This window comes from Bombina bombina, chromosome 2, assembly GCF_027579735.1.
Source record: "Bombina bombina isolate aBomBom1 chromosome 2, aBomBom1.pri, whole genome shotgun sequence".
NCBI classification, from domain to species: Eukaryota; Metazoa; Chordata; class Amphibia; order Anura; family Bombinatoridae; genus Bombina; species Bombina bombina.
The window spans coordinates 1,227,491,490-1,227,509,851 of record NC_069500.1 but is presented as its reverse complement, the minus strand read 5'-3'; the positions used below and the strand labels follow the sequence as shown (position 1 = coordinate 1,227,509,851).

Below are 18,362 nucleotides of genomic sequence, written 5' to 3'. Positions count from 1 at the left end.
TTCTCATGTCATGCTACACAATGTAAAAGGTATTTTAGACAGATTTGTGCTTACATTGTACACACAAAAATCAATGTTTAAATGCTGTTCTTTCACATTAGTGAAATTAATGTTCCTTTAATAATGACGACTAAAGAAAACAAACCAAATGACACATGTGCTATTATTTTGAACATGAATGTTTTATATTGAGTATAAATGTTATTTTGTTGGTAGTCTGTACAAAGCAGAACTGTACATAAGTGCTGGTGGGATAGTAAACTATAAAACGTTCTTAGAAAGAACAGAATAGCTCCAAAGGAATGTGGAGGATCATGTGGTTGGCGTGCACGACTGTTACACAATCTTCATAATACTTAGCTATAAAGAAGCCGAAGCCTAAACAGAATAAAATATCACATCCACAGAACATCAATCTTAAAGGGATAGAAAGGTCAAAAATGAAATGTGTATGTGTGTATTTCAAATGGAAAGAAGCATTTTTGCAACGTACTTCCATTAGTAAAAATGCTTCTAGTAAAAGATATTACTGTTTTTCTTTAGCATACACACATATCCTGTGAGGGCCCGTGCACCAGTATGCAGACACTACACCTTCTTCTGAAGACTTACTTTGTGTCATACAAGCTGACTCTCTGAGAAGAGAAGTTGTGCTGTTTGAATAATGGTGCACAGGCTTTTGCAGGATATGCGAGTATGTCACTGAAAAACAGTAATAACTTTTACTAGAAGAATTTTTACTAATGGAAGTATATTGTAAAATTGCTTCTATTTCACATTGAAATGCTCCCATGCACATTTCATTTTTGACCTTTCTTTCCCTTTAAATGAAATCTATCAGAGTCCCCTTATGTTAGTAGGGCATTCTGCACAAGCAGTAACAACTAATGACTTCCTCCTCCCTATCCATAAGAAATTGCAATACATATAGCGAATACTGAAGCAGAACCAGATGTGCTTAATATTCTAAAAATGAATGACAAAATATTATAAGATATAGTAAAGCCAAAACTAAACGTTCAAGATTCAGATGAAGCCTGACATTTTAAAGGAATTAACCCATATGCCAAACTGTGAATATTCATCAATCACACATATTAAGAATGGATCGGTCTTGCCCCAACATAATAAAAGGGGGGGTTGTAATATACATCAGTTACATAGTTTATGAAACCCAGGATCAACTATTTTGTCTACATTTAAAGAGCTAATCTCAGTGGATACAGATTATTATTAGTTTGTCTGCACATGCTGAAATGACATGCAAATGCATGTGAGGTCCATACAAACTAAACACAACGTGCATTGGACCATTCAATGCAGTAGAATTACATAACTAACAAGTACATAATAAAAAGACAATGCAATAGCACCTACTCTGAATTTCAAATGAGCAGTAGAATTTTTTTCTGACATATTTATTTTTTCTCCCATTCTCCAGCTCCCTGTATCACGTGACAGACATCAGCCAATCACAGACTAGTACACGTACATGCTCAGTAGGATCTTGTTCCCCAGAAAGTGTGAATATAAAAAGACAGTGCAAAATTTGATAATGGAAGTAAATTGCTCTATCTGAATCATAAAAGTTTAATTTGAATTAAGTGTACCTTTAATAGGTCAATCATTCATATTTGATCAATTTTTCAGCTGTTCTTTATTAGAAGGAGAAAAATAGTGATTACCTTAAAGGGCCACTAAACCCAAATTTTTTATTTCCTGATTCAGATAGAGCATGCAATTTTAAGCAACTTTCTAATTTACTCCTATTATCAATTTTTCTTCATTCTCTTGCTATCTTTATTTGAAAAATAAGGCATCTAAGTTTCTTTTTTGATTCAGACCTCTGGATAGCACTTTTTTAATTGGTGGATAAATTTATCCACCAATCAGCAAGAACAACCCAGGTTGTTCACTAAGAATGGGCTGGCATCTAAACTTACATTCTTGCATTTCAAATAAAGATACCAAGAGAATGAAGAAAATTTGAGTAAATTAGAAAGTTGCTTAAAATCTCATTCTCTATCTGAATTACGAAAGAAAAAATTTGGGTTCAGTGTCCCTTTAATAATAACAATTGAAATAGTTTCATATATAAAGAAAAATATCAATTAGCTTAATAAGAACAATTGAAATAGTTTTATTTAACTAAAATAAAAACATATTTCATTTTTAATGCTTGCCCGTCCCTCCTCACACTTAGGTCCTTGTGCAGATCTATTCCAATCTTCTATTAAGTGAGCTTCTTGAAACTTAGTATGAGTTGATTCAGTGTACATAGATTTGCAGGGGAGAAATGGCATTAAAACACAGTTTTTCTAACCTGTCCTCAGGCCTCCATAAAAGGCCACATTTTGAGGATAGCTGAACTGGAGCAAAGGGGAAATAACCAGTTGATTAGCAAACAGTTATTTTACCTGCTCTCACTCTAGAAAAACTGGCCTATTGCGGAAGCCTGAGGACAAGTTTTAAAACCAGTGCTTTGAGCTTGCATTCTATTGGCTGTTCCAATCAGCCAATAGAATGCAAGCTCAATCCTATTGGCTGATTTGATTTTTCACCTTTAATTCCGATTGGCTGATAGAATTCTATCAGCCAATCGGAATTCAAAGGACGCCGTCTTGGATGATGTCCCTTAAAGAAACCTTCATTCTTGAAGAGCCGTCTTTCTAACTGAACTACTATGCTATATACCAAGGACTTGGACAATACAAACTTAGAGAAAAGAATTCATCGATTTAAATGCTTTTCATTGTATTGTACCTATTGTATTAATTCCTTATTATGTCAACGTCACAGAGAAGATAACTAAAAATTAATATAATAAGTAGACTATGAAAATATTTCAGCAGTCTGTTACATTTGTATCTGGGACCCTCCCCACCCCCAAAAACAGAATTTATGCTTACCTGATAAATTACTTTCTCCAACGGTGTGTCCGGTCCACGGCGTCATCCTTACTTGTGGGATATTCTCTTCCCCAACAGGAAATGGCAAAGAGTCCCAGCAAAGCTGGTCACATGATCCCTCCTAGGCTCCGCCCACCCCAGTCATTCGACCGACGGACAGGAGGAAATATATATAGGAGAAACCATATGATACCGTGGTGACTGTAGTTAGAGAAAATAATTAATCAGACCTGATTAAAAAACCAGGGCGGGCCGTGGACCGGACACACCGTTGGAGAAAGTAATTTATCAGGTAAGCATAAATTCTGTTTTCTCCAACATTGGTGTGTCCGGTCCACGGCGTCATCCTTACTTGTGGGAACCAATACCAAAGCTTTAGGACACGGATGAAGGGAGGGAGCAAATCAGGTCACCTAAATGGAAGGCACCACGGCTTGCAAAACCTTTCTCCCAAAAATAGCCCCCGAAGAAGCAAAAGTATCAAATTTGTAAAATTTGGCAAAAGTGTGCAGTGAAGACCAAGTCGCTGCCTTACATATCTGGTCAACAGAAGCCTCGTTCTTGAAGGCCCATGTGGAAGCCACAGCCCTAGTGGAGTGAGCTGTGATTCTTTCAGGAGGCTGCCGTCCGGCAGTCTCATAAGCCAATCGGATAATGCTTTTAAGCCAAAAGGAAAGAGAGGTAGAAGTCGCTTTTTGACCTCTCCTTTTACCAGAATAAACAACAAACAAGGAAGATGTTTGTCTGAAATCTTTAGTAGCCTCTAAATAGAATTTTAGAGCACGGACTACGTCCAAATTGTGTAACAAACGTTCCTTCTTTGAAACTGGATTCGGACACAAAGAAGGTACAACTATCTCCTGGTTAATATTTTTGTTGGAAACAACTTTCGGAAGAAAACCAGGCTTAGTACGCAAAACCACCTTATCTGCATGGAACACCAGATAGGGCGGAGAACACTGCAGAGCAGATAACTCTGAAACTCTTCTAGCAGAAGAAATTGCAACCAAAAACAAAACTTTCCAAGATAATAACTTAATATCTACGGAATGTAAGGGTTCAAACGGAACCCCTTGAAGAACTGAAAGAACTAGATTTAGACTCCAGGGAGGAGTCAAAGGTCTGTAAACAGGCTTGATCCTAACCAGAGCCTGAACAAATGCTTGAACATCTGGCACAGCTGCCAGTCTTTTGTGAAGTAAAACAGATAAAGCAGAGATCTGTCCCTTCAGAGAACTTGCAGATAATCCTTTCTCCAAACCTTCTTGTAGAAAGGATAGAATCTTAGGAATTTTTATCTTGTTCCATGGGAATCCTTTAGATTCACACCAACAGATATATTTTTTCCATATTTTAAGGTAAATTTTTCTAGTTACAGGCTTTCTAGCCTGAATCAGAGTATCTATTACAGAATCTGAAAACCCATGCTTTGATAAAATCAAGCGTTCCATCTCCAAGCCGTCAGTTGGAGGGAAACCAGATTCGGATGTTCGAATGGACCCTGAACAAGAAGGTCCTGTCTCAAAGGTAGCTTCCATGGTGGAGCCGATGACATATTCACCAGGTCTGCATACCAAGTCCTGCGTGGCCACGCAGGAGCTATCAAGATCACCGAGGCCCTCTCCTGATTGATCCTGGCTACCAGCCTGGGGATGAGAGGAAACGGTGGGAATACATAAGCTAGGTTGAAGGTCCAAGGTGCTACTAGTGCATCTACTAGGGTCACCTTGGGATCCCTGGATCTGGACCCGTAGCAAGGAACCTTGAAGTTCTGACGAGACGCCATCAGATCCATGTCTGGAATGCCCCATAATTGAGTTATTTGGGCAAAGATTTCCGGATGGAGTTCCCACTCCCCCGGATGGAATGTCTGACGACTCAGAAAATCCGCTTCCCAATTTTCCACTCCTGGGATGTGGATCGCAGACAAGTGGCAGGAGTGATCCTCCGCCCATTGAATTATCTTGGTCACTTCTTTCATCGCCAGGGAAGTCCTTGTTCCCCCCTGATGATTGATATATGCAACGGTCGTCATGTTGTCTGACTGAAACCTTATGAATTTGGCCTTTGCTAGTTGAGGCCAAGCTCTGAGAGCATTGAATATCGCTCTCAGTTCCAGAATGTTTATCGGGAGAAGAGACTCTTCCCGAGACCATAGACCCTGAGCTTTCAGGGATTCCCAGACCGCGCCCCAGCCCACTAGGCTGGCGTCGGTCGTGACAATGACCCACTCTGGTCTGCGGAAGCTCATTCCCTGTGACAGATTGTCCAGGGTCAGCCACCAACGGAGTGAATCTCTGGTCTTTTGATCTACTTGAATCGTCGGAGACAAGTCTGTATAATCCCCATTCCACTGTCTGAGCATGCACAGTTGTAATGGTCTTAGATGAATTCGTGCAAAAGGAACTATGTCCATTGTTGCAACCATCAATCCTATTACTTCCATGCACTGCGCTATGGAAGGACGAAGAACAGAATGAAGTACTTGACAAGAGCTTAGAAGTTTTGATTTTCTGACCTCTGTCAGAAAAATCCTCATTTCTAAGGAATCTATTATTGTTCCCAAGAAGGGAACTCTTGTTGACGGGGACAGACAACTTTTTTGTTTGTTCACCTTCCATCCGTGAGATCTGAGAAAGGCTAGGATGATGTCCGTATGAGCCTTTGCTTTTGACAGGGACAACGCTTGAATCAGGATGTCGTCCAAGTAAGGTACTACTGCAATGCCCCTTGGTCTTAGAACCGCTAGAAGGGACCCTAGTACCTTTGTGAAAATCCTTGGAGCAGTGGCTAATCCAAATGGAAGTGCCATAAACTGGTAATGCTTGTCCAGAAAAGCGAACCTTAGGAACTGATGATGTTCCTTGTGGATAGGAATATGTAGGTACGCATCCTTTAAATCCACGGTAGTCATAAATTGATTTTCCTGGATAGTAGGTTGGATCGTTCGAATAGTTTCCATTTTGAACGATGGTACCCTGAGAAATTTGTTTAGGATCTTTAGATCCAAAATTGGTCTGAATGTTCCCTCTTTTTTGGGAACTATGAACAGATTGGAATAAAATCCCATTCCTTGTTCTCTTATTGGAACTGGATGTATCACTCCCATCTTTAACAGGTCTTCTACACAATGTAAGAATGCCTGTCTCTTTATTTGGTTTGAAGATAATTGAGACCTGTGGAACCTTCCCCTTGGGGGTAGTTTCTTGAATTCCAGGAGATAACCTTGAGAAACTATTTCTAGCGCCCAAGGATCCTGAACATCTCTTGCCCAAGCCTGAGCAAAGAGAGAAAGTCTGCCCCCCACTAGATCCGGTCCCGGATCGGGGGCTATCCCTTCATGCTGTTTTGGTAGCAGTGGTAGGCTTCTTGGCCTGCTTACCCTTGTTCCAGCCTTGCATTGGTTTCCAGGCTGGTTTGGGTTGTGAAGTATTACCCTCTTGCTTAGAGGATACAGAATTAGAGACTGGTCCGTTTCTGCGAAAGGGACGAAAATTAGGCTTATTATTAGCCTTAAAAGACCTATCCTGTGGGAGGGCGTGGCCCTTTCCCCCAGTGATGTCTGAAATAATCTCTTTCAAATCAGGTCCAAATAATGTTTTACCTTTGAAAGGAATGTTAAGCAATTTTGTCTTGGAAGAAACATCCGCTGACCAAGACTTTAGCCAAAGCACTCTGCGCGCCACGACAGCAAACCCTGAATTTTTCGCCGCTAATCTAGCTAATTGCAAAGCGGCATCTAAAACAAAAGAGTTAGCCAATTTAAGTGCTTGAACTCTGTCCATAACCTCCTCATACGAAGATTCTATACTGAGCGATTTTTCTAGTTCCTCGAACCAGAAACACGCTGCCGTAGTGACAGGAACAATGCATGAAATTGGTTGTAGAAGGTAACCTTGCTGTACAAACATCTTTTTAAGCAAACCCTCTAATTTCTTATCCATAGGATCTTTGAAAGCACAACTATCTTCGATAGGAATAGTAGTGCGTTTGTTTAGAGTAGAAACCGCCCCCTCGACCTTGGGGACTGTCTGCCATAAGTCCTTTCTGGGGTCGACTATAGGAAATAATTTCTTAAATATAGGGGGGGGAACAAAAGGTATGCCGGGCCTTTCCCACTCTTTATTTACTATGTCCACCACCCGCTGGGGTATAGGAAAAGCGTCGGGGGGGCACCGGAACCTCTAGGAACTTGTCCATCTTACATAATTTCTCTGGAATGACCAAATTGTCACAATCATCCAGAGTAGATAACACCTCCTTAAGCAGCGCGCGGAGATGTTCTAATTTAAATTTAAATGTCACAACATCAGGTTCAGCTTGATGAGAAATTTTTCCTGAATCTGAGATTTCTCCATCAGACAAAACCTCCCTCATGGCCCCTTGAGATTGGTGTGAGGGTATGTCAGAACAGTTATCATCAGCGTCCTCTTGCTCTTCAGTATTTAAAACAGAGCAATCGCGCTTTCTCTGATAAGTAGGCATTTTGGATAAAAGATTTGCTATGGAGTTATCCATTACAGCCGTTAATTGTTGCATGGTAATAAGTATTGGCGCACTAGATGTACTAGGGGCCTCCTGTGTGGGCATAACTGGTGTAGACACAGTAGGGGATGATGTAGTATCATGTTTACTCCCCTCATTTGAGGAATCATCTTGGGCAATATCATTATCTGTTGCATTACTGTCCTTACTTTGTTTGGACACTATGGCACAATTATCACATAAATTTAAATGGGGAGACACATTGGCTTTCATACATATAGAACATAGCTTATCTGATGGTACAGACATGTTAAACAGGCTTAAACTTGTCAACAAAGCACAAAAAACGTTTTAAAATAAAACCGTTACTGTCACTTTAAATTTCAAACTGAAAACACTTTATTACTGAATATGTGAAAAAGTATGAAGGAATTGTTCAAAATTCACCAAAATTTCACCACAGTGTCTTAAAGCATTAAAAGTATTGCACACCAAATTTCAGAGCTTTAACCCTTAAATTAACTGAACCAGAGCCGTTTTTACATTTAACCCCTATACAGTCCCAGAATGAGGCTCTGTCTATAACTAGAAAGGCCCCCATCTGAAAAAGGTGTCCAACACAGTGCCTGCCGTTTTTCTAAACGTTCCCCAAGATTATAATACCAATAATTAGTTAGAATCTGCATAATATGCCTAGTAAAGCAATTGTTTTAGCCCAGAAAAATGTCTACCAGTTTTTAAGCCCTTTTTGAAGCCCTTTATTCTTTTATGTTTAACTAAGAAAATGGCTTACCGGTCCCCATGAGGGGAAATGACAGCCTTCCAGCATTACATGGTCTTGTTAGAAATATGGCTAGTCATACCTTAAGCAGAAAAGACTGCTAACTGTTTCCCCCAACTGAAGTTACTTCATCTCAACAGTCTTGTGTGGAAACAGCAATCGATTTTAGTTACTGTCTGCTAAAAATCATCTTCCTCTTACAAACAGAAATCTTCATCCTTTTCTGTTTCAGAGTAAATAGTACATACCAGCACTATTTTAAAATAACAAACACTTGATAGAAGAATAAAACTACAAAAAACTCTTAACCATCTCCGTGGAGATGTTGCCTGTGCAACGGCAAAGAGAATGACTGGGGTGGGCGGAGCCTAGGAGGGATCATGTGACCAGCTTTGCTGGGACTCTTTGCCATTTCCTGTTGGGGAAGAGAATATCCCACAAGTAAGGATGACGCCGTGGACCGGACACACCAATGTTGGAGAAATAAACTTTATTTTTGTGTTTTGTAAACAAATTTAAAAGGATGAAAAGTTTTGCTTTTTATTCTATTGCTACTCTAATCTTTTCACCTGCTACGTTAAGGTATTCATGGAACTTGCATCTGCCAACTAACCTTGACAAATCAGAGAAATCTGCTTCTTCCTCTTCACATCTCTCATCCAATTCTTTTAAAGCCAGTGTGACATCCTCTTCACAGACAGAATCAGGTGGGCTCTCTACAACCAGCTGTTCCTGAACATCACATGGTTCTTCAACTTCTAAGTGGTCCTGACATATCAGAGGTTCCTGATGTTCTTGTGTAAGATATGAGCCGGTGTCTTCACTAGTAGTGCTAAGCTGCTCATCTTTCACTGTTGCAATACAATCCTGCAAGGGAATGACATCCCATATTAACACAAATGCAGAATCAGAGAGTTGTACATCATACAAATATCTAAATTTTAAGAACATGGTAAAGATGACAAAGACCATGTGTAAATAAACGGTGCTTAAAAAAATCTGCTTTAATCCCAATGCATATTGAAACTGTTCTTTATACATTAAAGGTACAGTTTACTCCAAAATGTACTCCCCTTTAATTTGTTCCCAAGTGTATTAAATTGTTTACAAGTATTTCCTTTACCCTTATATTGGCATTTGAAATAGTTGATTTAGCCTGTGGTATCCCCATCTATTCTGAAAGTTTCTGGCCTTAGGTCCAAGCTATAAAACAGAATTTATGCTTACCTGATAAATTACTTTCTCCAACGGTGTGTCCGGTCCACGGCGTCATCCTTACATGTGGGATATTCTCTTCCCCAACAGGAAATGGCAAAGAGCCCAGCAAAGCTGGTCACATGATCCCTCATAGGCTCCGCCTACCCCAGTCATTCGACCGACGTACAGGAGGAAATATGCATAGGAGAAACCATATGATACCGTGGTGACTGTAGTTAGAGAAAATAATTCATCAGACCTGATTAAAAAAAACCAGGGCGGGCCGTGGACCGGACACACCGTTGGAGAAAGTAATTTATCAGGTAAGCATAAATTCTGTTTTCTCCAACATAGGTGTGTCCGGTCCACAGCGTCATCCTTACTTGTGGGAACCAATACCAAAGCTTTAGGACACGGATGAAGGGAGGGAGCAAATCAGGTCACCTAAATGGAAGGCACCACGGCTTGCAAAACCTTTCTCCCAAAAATAGCCTCTGAAGAAGCAAAAGTATCAAATTTGTAAAATTTGTCAAAAGTGTGCAGTGAAGACCAAGTCGCTGCCTTACATATCTGGTCAACAGAAGCCTCGTTCTTGAAGGCCCATGTGGAAGCCACAGCCCTAGTGGAATGAGCTGTGATTCTTTCAGGAGGCTGCCGTCCGGCAGTCTCATAAGCCAATCGGATAATGCTTTTAAGCCAAAAAGAAAGAGAGGTAGAAGTTGCTTTTTGACCTCTCCTTTTACCAGAATAAACAACAAACAAAGAAGATGTTTGTCTGAAATGTTTAGTGGCCTCTAAATAGAATTTTAGAGCACGGACTACGTCCAAATTGTGTAACAAACGTTCCTTCTTTGAAACTGGATTCGGACACAAAGAAGGTACAACTATCTCCTGGTTAATATTTTTGTTGGAAACCACTTTCGGAAGAAAACCAGGCTTAGTACGCAAAACCACCTTATCTGCATGGAACACCAGATAGGGCGGAGAACACTGCAGAGCAGATAACTCTGAAACTCTTCTAGCAGAAGAAATAGCAACCAAAAACAAAACTTTCCAAGATAATAACTTAATATCTACGGAATGTAAGGGTTCAAACAGAACCCCTTGAAGAACTGAAAGAACTAGATTAAGACTCCAGGGAGGAGTCAAAGGTCTGTAAACAGGCTTGATTCTAACCAGAGCCTGAACAAACGCTTGAACGTCTGGCACAGCTGCCAGCCTTTTGTGAAGTAAAACAGATAAAGCAGAGATCTGTCCCTTCAGAGAACTTGCAGATAATCCTTTCTCCAAACCTTCTTGTAGAAAGGATAGAATCTTAGGAATTTTTATCTTGTTCCATGGGAATCCTTTAGATTCACACCAACAGATATATTTTTTCCATATCTTATGGTAAATTTTTCTAGTTACAGGCTTTCTAGCCTGAATCAGAGTATCTATTACAGAATCCGAAAACCCACGCTTTGATAAAATCAAACGTTCAATCTCCAAGCAGTCAGTTGGAGGGAAACCAGATTCGGATGTACGAATGGACCTTGAACAAGAAGGTCCTGTCTCAAAGGTAGCTTCCATGGTGGAGCCGATGACATATTCACCAGGTCTGCATACCAAGTCCTGCGTGCCACGCAGGAGCTATCAAGATCACCGAAGCCCTCTCCTGATTGATCCTGGCTACCAGCCTGGGAATGAGAGGAAACGGTGGGAATACATAAGCTAGGTTGAAGGTCCAAGGTGCTACTAGTGCATCTACTAGAGTCGCCTTGGGATCCCTGGATCTGGACCCGTAACAAGGAACCTTGAAGTTCTGACGAGAGGCCATCAGATCCATGTCTGGAATGCCCCATAATCGAGTTATTTGGGCAAAGATTTCCGGATGGAGTTCCCACTCCCCCGGATGGAATGTCTGACGACTCAGAAAATCCGCTTCCCAATTTTCCACTCCTGGGATGTGGATTGCAGACAAGTGGCAGGAGTGATCCTCCGCCCATTGAATTATCTTGGTCACTTCCTCCATCGCCAGGGAACTCCTTGTTCCCCCCTGATGGTTGATATATGCAACTGTCGTCATGTTGTCTGATTGAAACCTTATGAATTTGGCCTTTGCTAGATGAGGCCAAGCTTTGAGAGCATTGAATATCGCTCTCAGTTCCAGAATGTTTATCGGGAGAAGAGATTCTTCCCGAGACCAAAGACCCTGAGCTTTCAGGGGTTCCCAGACCGCGCCCCAGCCCACCAGACTGGCGTCGGTCGTGACAATGACCCACTCTGGTCTGCGGAAGCTCATTCCCTGTGACAGGTTGTCCAGGATCAGCCACCAACGGAGTGAATCTCTGGTCCTTTGATCTACTTGAATCGTCGGAGACAAGTCTGTATAATCCCCATTCCACTGTCTGAGCATGCACAGTTGTAATGGTCTTAGATGAATTCGTGCAAAAGGAACTATGTCCATTGCTGCAACCATCAATCCTATTACTTCCATGCACTGCGCTATGGAAGGACGAAGAACAGAATGAAGTACTTGACAAGAGCTTAGAAGTTTTGATTTTCTGACCTCTGTCAGAAAAATCCTCATTTCTAAGGAATCTATTATTGTTCCCAAGAAGGGAACTCTTGTTGACGGGGACAGAGAACTTTTTTCTATGTTCACTTTCCATCCGTGAGATATGAGAAAGGCTAGGACGATGTCCGTATGAGCCTTTGCTTTTGACAGAGACGACGCTTGAATCAGGATGTCGTCCAAGTACGGTACTACTGCAATGCCCCTTGGTCTTAGAACCGCTAGAAGGGACCCTAGTACCTTTGTGAAAATTCTCGGAGCAGTGGCTAATCCGAATGGAAGTGCCACAAACTGGTAATGCTTGTCCAGAAAAGCGAACCTTAGGAACTGATGATGTTCCTTGTGGATAGGAATATGTAGGTACGCATCCTTTAAATCCACCGTGGTCATAAATTGACCTTCCTGGATGGTAGGAAGGATCGTTCGAATGGTTTCCATTTTGAACGATGGAACCCTGAGAAATTTGTTTAGGATCTTGAGATCTAAAATTGGTCTGAATGTTCCCTCTTTTTTGGGAACTATGAACAGGTTGGAGTAAAACCCCATCCCTTGTTCTCCTATTGGAACTGGATGAATTACTCCCATCTTTAACAGGTCTTCTACACAATGTAAGAATGCCTGTCTTTTTATTTGGTTTGAAGATAATTGAGACCTGTGGAACCTTCCCCTTGGGGGTAGTTCCTTGAATTCCAGGAGATAACCCTGAGAAACTATTTCTAGTGCCCAAGGATCCTGAACATCTCTTGCCCAGGCCTGAGCAAAGAGAGAAAGTCTGCCCCCCACCAGATCCGGTCCCGGATCGGGGGCCATCCCTTCATGCTGTTTTGGTAGCAGCGGCAGGCTTCTTGGCCTGCTTACCCTTGTTCCAGCCTTGCATCGGTCTCCAGGCTAGTTTGGGTTGAGAAGTATTACCCTCTTGCTTAGAGGATGTAGAATTAGAGGCTGGTCCGTTTCTGCGAAAGGGACGAAAATTAGGCTTATTTTTAGCCTTAAAAGACCTATCCTGAGGAAGGGCGTGGCCCTTTCCCCCGGTGATGTCTGAAATAATCTCTTTCAAATCAGGACCAAACAGTGTTTTACCCTTGAAAGGGATGTTAAGCAATTTTGTCTTGGAAGACACATCCGCTGACCAAGACTTTAGCCAAAGCGCTCTGCGCGCCACGATAGCAAACCCTGAATTTTTCGCCGCTAATCTAGCTAATTGCAAAGCGGCATCTAAAATAAAAGAGTTAGCCAATTTAAGTGCTTGAACTCTGTCCATAACCTCCTCATACGAAGATTCTTTATTGAGCGACTTTTCTAGTTCTTCGAACCAGAAACACGCTGCCGTAGTGACAGGAACAATGCATGAAATTGGTTGTAGAAGGTAACCTTGCTGAACAAACATCTTTTTAAGCAAACCCTCTAATTTTTTATCCATAGGATCTTTGAAAGCACAACTATCTTCTATGGGAATAGTAGTGCGTTTGTTTAGAGTAGAGACCGCCCCCTCGACCTTGGGGACTGTCTGCCATAAGTCCTTTCTGGGGTCGACTATAGGAAATAATTTCTTAAATATAGGGGGAGGAACAAAAGGTATGCCGGGCCTTTCCCACTCCTTATTTACTATGTCCGCCACCCGCTTGGGTATAGGAAAAGCATCGGGGGGCACCGGAACCTCTAGGAACTTGTCCATCTTACATAATTTCTCTGGAATGACCAAATTGTCACAATCATCCAGAGTAGATAATACCTCCTTAAGCAGTGCGCGGAGATGTTCTAATTTAAATTTAAATGTTACAACATCAGGTTCAGCTTGTTGAGAAATTTTTCCTGAATCTGAAATTTCTCCCTCAGACAAAACCTCCCTCCTGGCCCCTTCAGATTGGTGTGAGGGTATGTCAGAACCGTTATCATCAGCGTCCTCTTGCTCTTCAGTGTTTAAAACAGAGCAATCGCGCTTTCTCTGATAAGTAGGCATTTTAGATAAAATGTTTGCAATAGAATTATCCATAACAGCCGTTAATTGTTGCATGGTAATAAGTATTAGCGCACTAGATGTACTAGGGGCCTCTTGTGTGGGCAAAACTGGTGAAGACACAGAAGGGGATGATGCAGTACCATGCTTACTCCCCTCATTTTAGGAATCATCTTGGGCAATATTATTATCTGTGGCATCATTGTCCCTACTTTGTTTGGACACTATGTCACAATTATCACATATATTTAAATGGGGAGAAACCTTGGCTTTCATACATATAGAACATCGCTTATCTGATGGTTCAGACATGTTAAACAGGCTTAAACTTGTCAACAAAGCACAAAAAACGTTTTAAAATAAAACCTTTACTGTCACTTTAAATTTTAAACAGAACACACTTTATTACTGAATATGCGAAAAAGCATGAAGGAATTGTTCAAAATTCACCAAAATTTCACCACAGTGTCTTAAAGCCTTAAAAGTATTGCACACCAAATTTGAAAGCTTTAACCCTTAAAATAACGGAACCGGAGCCGTTTTTACATTTAACCCCTATACAGTCCCAGGTATCTGCTTTGCTGAGACCCAACCAAGCCCAGAGGGGAATACGATACCAAATGACGCCTTCTATAAGCTTTTTCAGTGGTTCTTAGCTCCTCACACATGCATCTGCATGCCTTGCTTTCCAAAAACAACTGCGCATTAGTGGCGCGAAAATGAGGCTCTGCCTATGACTAGAAAAGGCCCCCATCTGAAAAAGGTGTCCATACAGTGCCTGCCGTTTTTAAACAACAATCCCCAAGATTATAATAACTATAAAGAGTTATAATCTGCCAAATATGCTTAGCAAAGTAATCGTTTTAGCCCAGAAAAATGTCTACCAGTTTTTTAAGCCCTTATAAAGCCCTTTATTCTTTTACTTAATCTAAGAAAATGGCTTACCGGTCCCCATAGGGGAAATGACAGCCTTCCAGCATTACAAAGTCTTGTTAGAAATGTGGCCAGTCATACCTCAGGCAGAAAAGTCTGCCAACTGCTTCCCCCAACTGAAGTTACTTCATCTCAACAGTCCTGTGTGGAAACAGCAATCGATTTTAGTAACGTCTGCTAAAATCATCTTCCTCTTACAAACAGAAATCTTCATCTCTTTTCTGTTTCAGAGTAAATAGTACATACCAGCACTATTTTAAAATAACAAACACTTGATTGAAGGATAAAAACTACATTTAAACACCAAAAAACTCTTAGCCATCTCCGTGGAGATGTTGCCTGTGCAACGGCAAAGAGAATGACTGGGGTAGGCGGAGCCTAGGAGGGATCATGTGACCAGCTTTGCTGGGCTCTTTGCCATTTCCTGTTGGGGAAGAGAATATCCCACAAGTAAGGATGACGCCGTGGACCGGACACACCTATGTTGGAGAAATTAACTGTGTAAACACAACAGCAGATGAAATTACACTCCCAGTGGGGAATAGAAGAGATAAGGTAATAAAATGTTAAATTTCCATTGTTCTCTCCAAGTATTGGTGATTGGTTTACGGACAGATATAAGATAAAGAAGCATGTATATGAAGACAATGTGATAAATTAATGAGATCTGATTATACCTACAAGCTCAACCCATTTTATTAGTGTGACGTGAGTCACCAAGATCTGAGGGTCTGTTATGGAACATTCTTTGGGCAGGAGGTACATTGGCTTAAGGATACCCAGAGACTGCATGGAAATGTGGAATTTTATATGCTGGACAACCCATGTACGTTCATAACTCTGTCTTATGTCCATGTCCCCCTGTATCCATAAATACAGGATGGGTACAGGGTGTGAGTGCCCCTTGTGGGAGCAATTGTGACTCTATAAACCAAGTGGGCATAAAGGACTTAATAGTTAATAAGAGCTGTTCTTATATTTTGTAATAAGATGTATTTTATTTTGTTTCTGATCTGATTGTGTCTCAGGAGTCTGTCTGGGTAAACTGATTGTGTTCCTGTGTGATTATGTTAACTAGACTGCCCAACATCAGATTGTCTGAGTAAACTTTCTTCCCCAGTTAATTAACTTGATATGTTAATCTGTTTTACCTGTGAATAGACAATTGCTAGAGGTTTGATGTATTGTTCATATGTTTGCTTTACTGTTTAACCAATTCCCTATGTAACCTGAAGCTCTGTAAATCTGGAATGCCAGGGTGTATAAATCTGTGTGCTGCTTTCAAATAAAGTGTTCATTTTTGTGTTCAGAAAACTGAGTGATGTCTCAGATCTGTTCTCCTCCATAACTTTAGACTGCGGTCAAAGGGGGGTACCAGGAGCTATTGCTCTGGATAAAAGGATGTCCAGGACAAGGGAAGTGTTCTGACGGAGGTACTCATTTGGGGGACCAGGCGGTCCATCACAATTAGGTTGTGGCTTCAAAACACAGAAGCAGATAATTCATATTCACAAATAAACCTTAAAAAGCAAATTCTCATAGATTTTATACTCTGCAACTGGTAAAAAAAAGTAATTGGCAACACATTAAGGAAAAACAATTTTACAGTATACGGTTCCTTTAACTATTGCAGGTTTCTAAAATATAATTCATACTATAATCCAGGATATTTCAGCTGTTCCTAAAATGGGGTGGGGGTAGGGTTGCCACCTCAGCCATGTTATCCTGGACACTTATGAGTTACACATGCTGCAAGGTGTGCTGGGAAGAACATGTATTGCGTTTATGGACAGCACTATTTATATTCCTCCCTGCACACCCCGCAGCATGTGTAACTTATCAAGTGTCCAGAAAACCATGGCTAGGTGGGACCAGTTCAGTGGGAGAGAGGAACTGATAAGCAAAACATACATTTGTTAGCTCAGCATTATTAGTCAAATGTTTGATGTAGGTAACATTCATGCAAATGTACTGCAGTACATAGTCATGACATATACATGAATATACTTCTAGCGTTCCATAATTTATTATAAAATTAGCCACAGCACAGGATCTCCCTCAGATATAAATTTTATTTATTACAATACTGTAACCCCTCTAACACAGGAACACCTTTTTATTTCTAATCAAACATTTGTGTGCCTTGCTGCATCCCAAGACCCTACAAAAATATTTTGTCATGATACCCCAGAATTCCGCTTTGTTGAAATGAATGATTCCGCTCAGTTCATCGGCTTCCTCTATTTTACAGACTTTATTTGAAAAGTGAAGCATTTTCCCCACGTCACAAACCAGACCTCGCAAATTCACCAGCAATAGTTTTCCTATATTATAAATCCATACCGTCGCTGCTTCTCATCTTTCTATTAAATATTCCTACATTGCTAAAATGATGCAATCTGTTACGGTCTACACATTATAAAATTTGCTTTATTCCCTTTGTATTTATTGAATAAGCAGCATTGCTCTGCTGGGAGCTGGATAAAAACATGGAGTCATAATAATAATAATAATATAAATAATAATAATAATATAAAAGGCATATATGTGGAACAACCAATCAGCTAGCTCCATGCAGTGCAGTGCTGCTCCTGAGCCTTCCTAGGTATGATTTTCAACAAAGGATACCAAAAGAACAAAGCAAATTAGATAACAGAAGCAAATTGGAAAGTTAGTTCTCATTGCACACTATCTGAATAATGAAAGAAAAACTTTTGGTTTATATCCCCTTAAAATGACATGAAACCCCCCGAAAATTATTTTCTGACTCAGATAGAACATGCAATTTTAAACAACTTTCTAATTTACTTCTATTATCAATTTTCTTTATTCTCTTGGCATCTTTTGTTGAAAAGCAGGGACCTATGCTTAGGAGCCAGACCATTTCTGGAGCACTATCTGGCAGCAGTTTTGCAAGAGCACTAGATGGCAGCGCCATTTCCTGCCATGTAGTGCTGCAGATGCCTACCTAGGTATCTCTTCAACACAGAACATCATGGGAACAAAGCTAATTAGATAACAGAAGTAAACTGGAATCTTTTTAAAAATGGTATATTCTGTTTGAATCACAAAAGAACATTTTTGGGTTTCATATCCCTTTAATTCTAAGGATTCACAAGCCTAATTATCTGCCACATATCTATCTTTAATTGGCCTCAACAGAGATTATCAGCTAAGAAATCGTAACATAATTAAACTTTTGCCAGCCTCGACTACTACAGTATCTTGCTCTAATCGTCTACTAAGGCAAATGGCAAACATGTTGCTACCACATTTAAACTTTTTCAATCATCCCATATATGGTAATTTATTGTAAGACAGCAGAAAAATATCGTAATGACAAGGTGTTTTCTCTGTCCCTTTAAAGGCTGTATATATAGAAAATACTGGTAAAATCTCTTTGGAAACAAAAACATAATTTATGTAAGAAAAATTTATTTCTTTCATAATGGCAAGAGTCCATGAGCTAGTGACGTATGGGATATACATTCCTACCAGGAGGGGCAAAGTTTCCCAAACCTCAAAATGCCTATAAATACACCCCTC

At 40.5% G+C, this 18,362-nt stretch overlaps 1 protein-coding gene across 5 annotated transcripts in view; it reads right to left on the bottom strand.

The window, feature by feature from the left end:
* The window catches only part of FRYL (FRY like transcription coactivator), a 916,813-nt gene that overhangs the window by 40,161 nt on the left and 858,290 nt on the right, over positions 1–18,362 (bottom strand). For all 5 annotated transcript variants that reach the window (XM_053703981.1, XM_053703978.1, XM_053703979.1 and 2 more), the window contains one exon: positions 8,789–9,042. In XM_053703981.1, the coding sequence (XP_053559956.1) occupies positions 8,789–9,042 (254 nt within the window). The remainder of the gene's footprint in view (positions 1–8,788; positions 9,043–18,362) is intronic.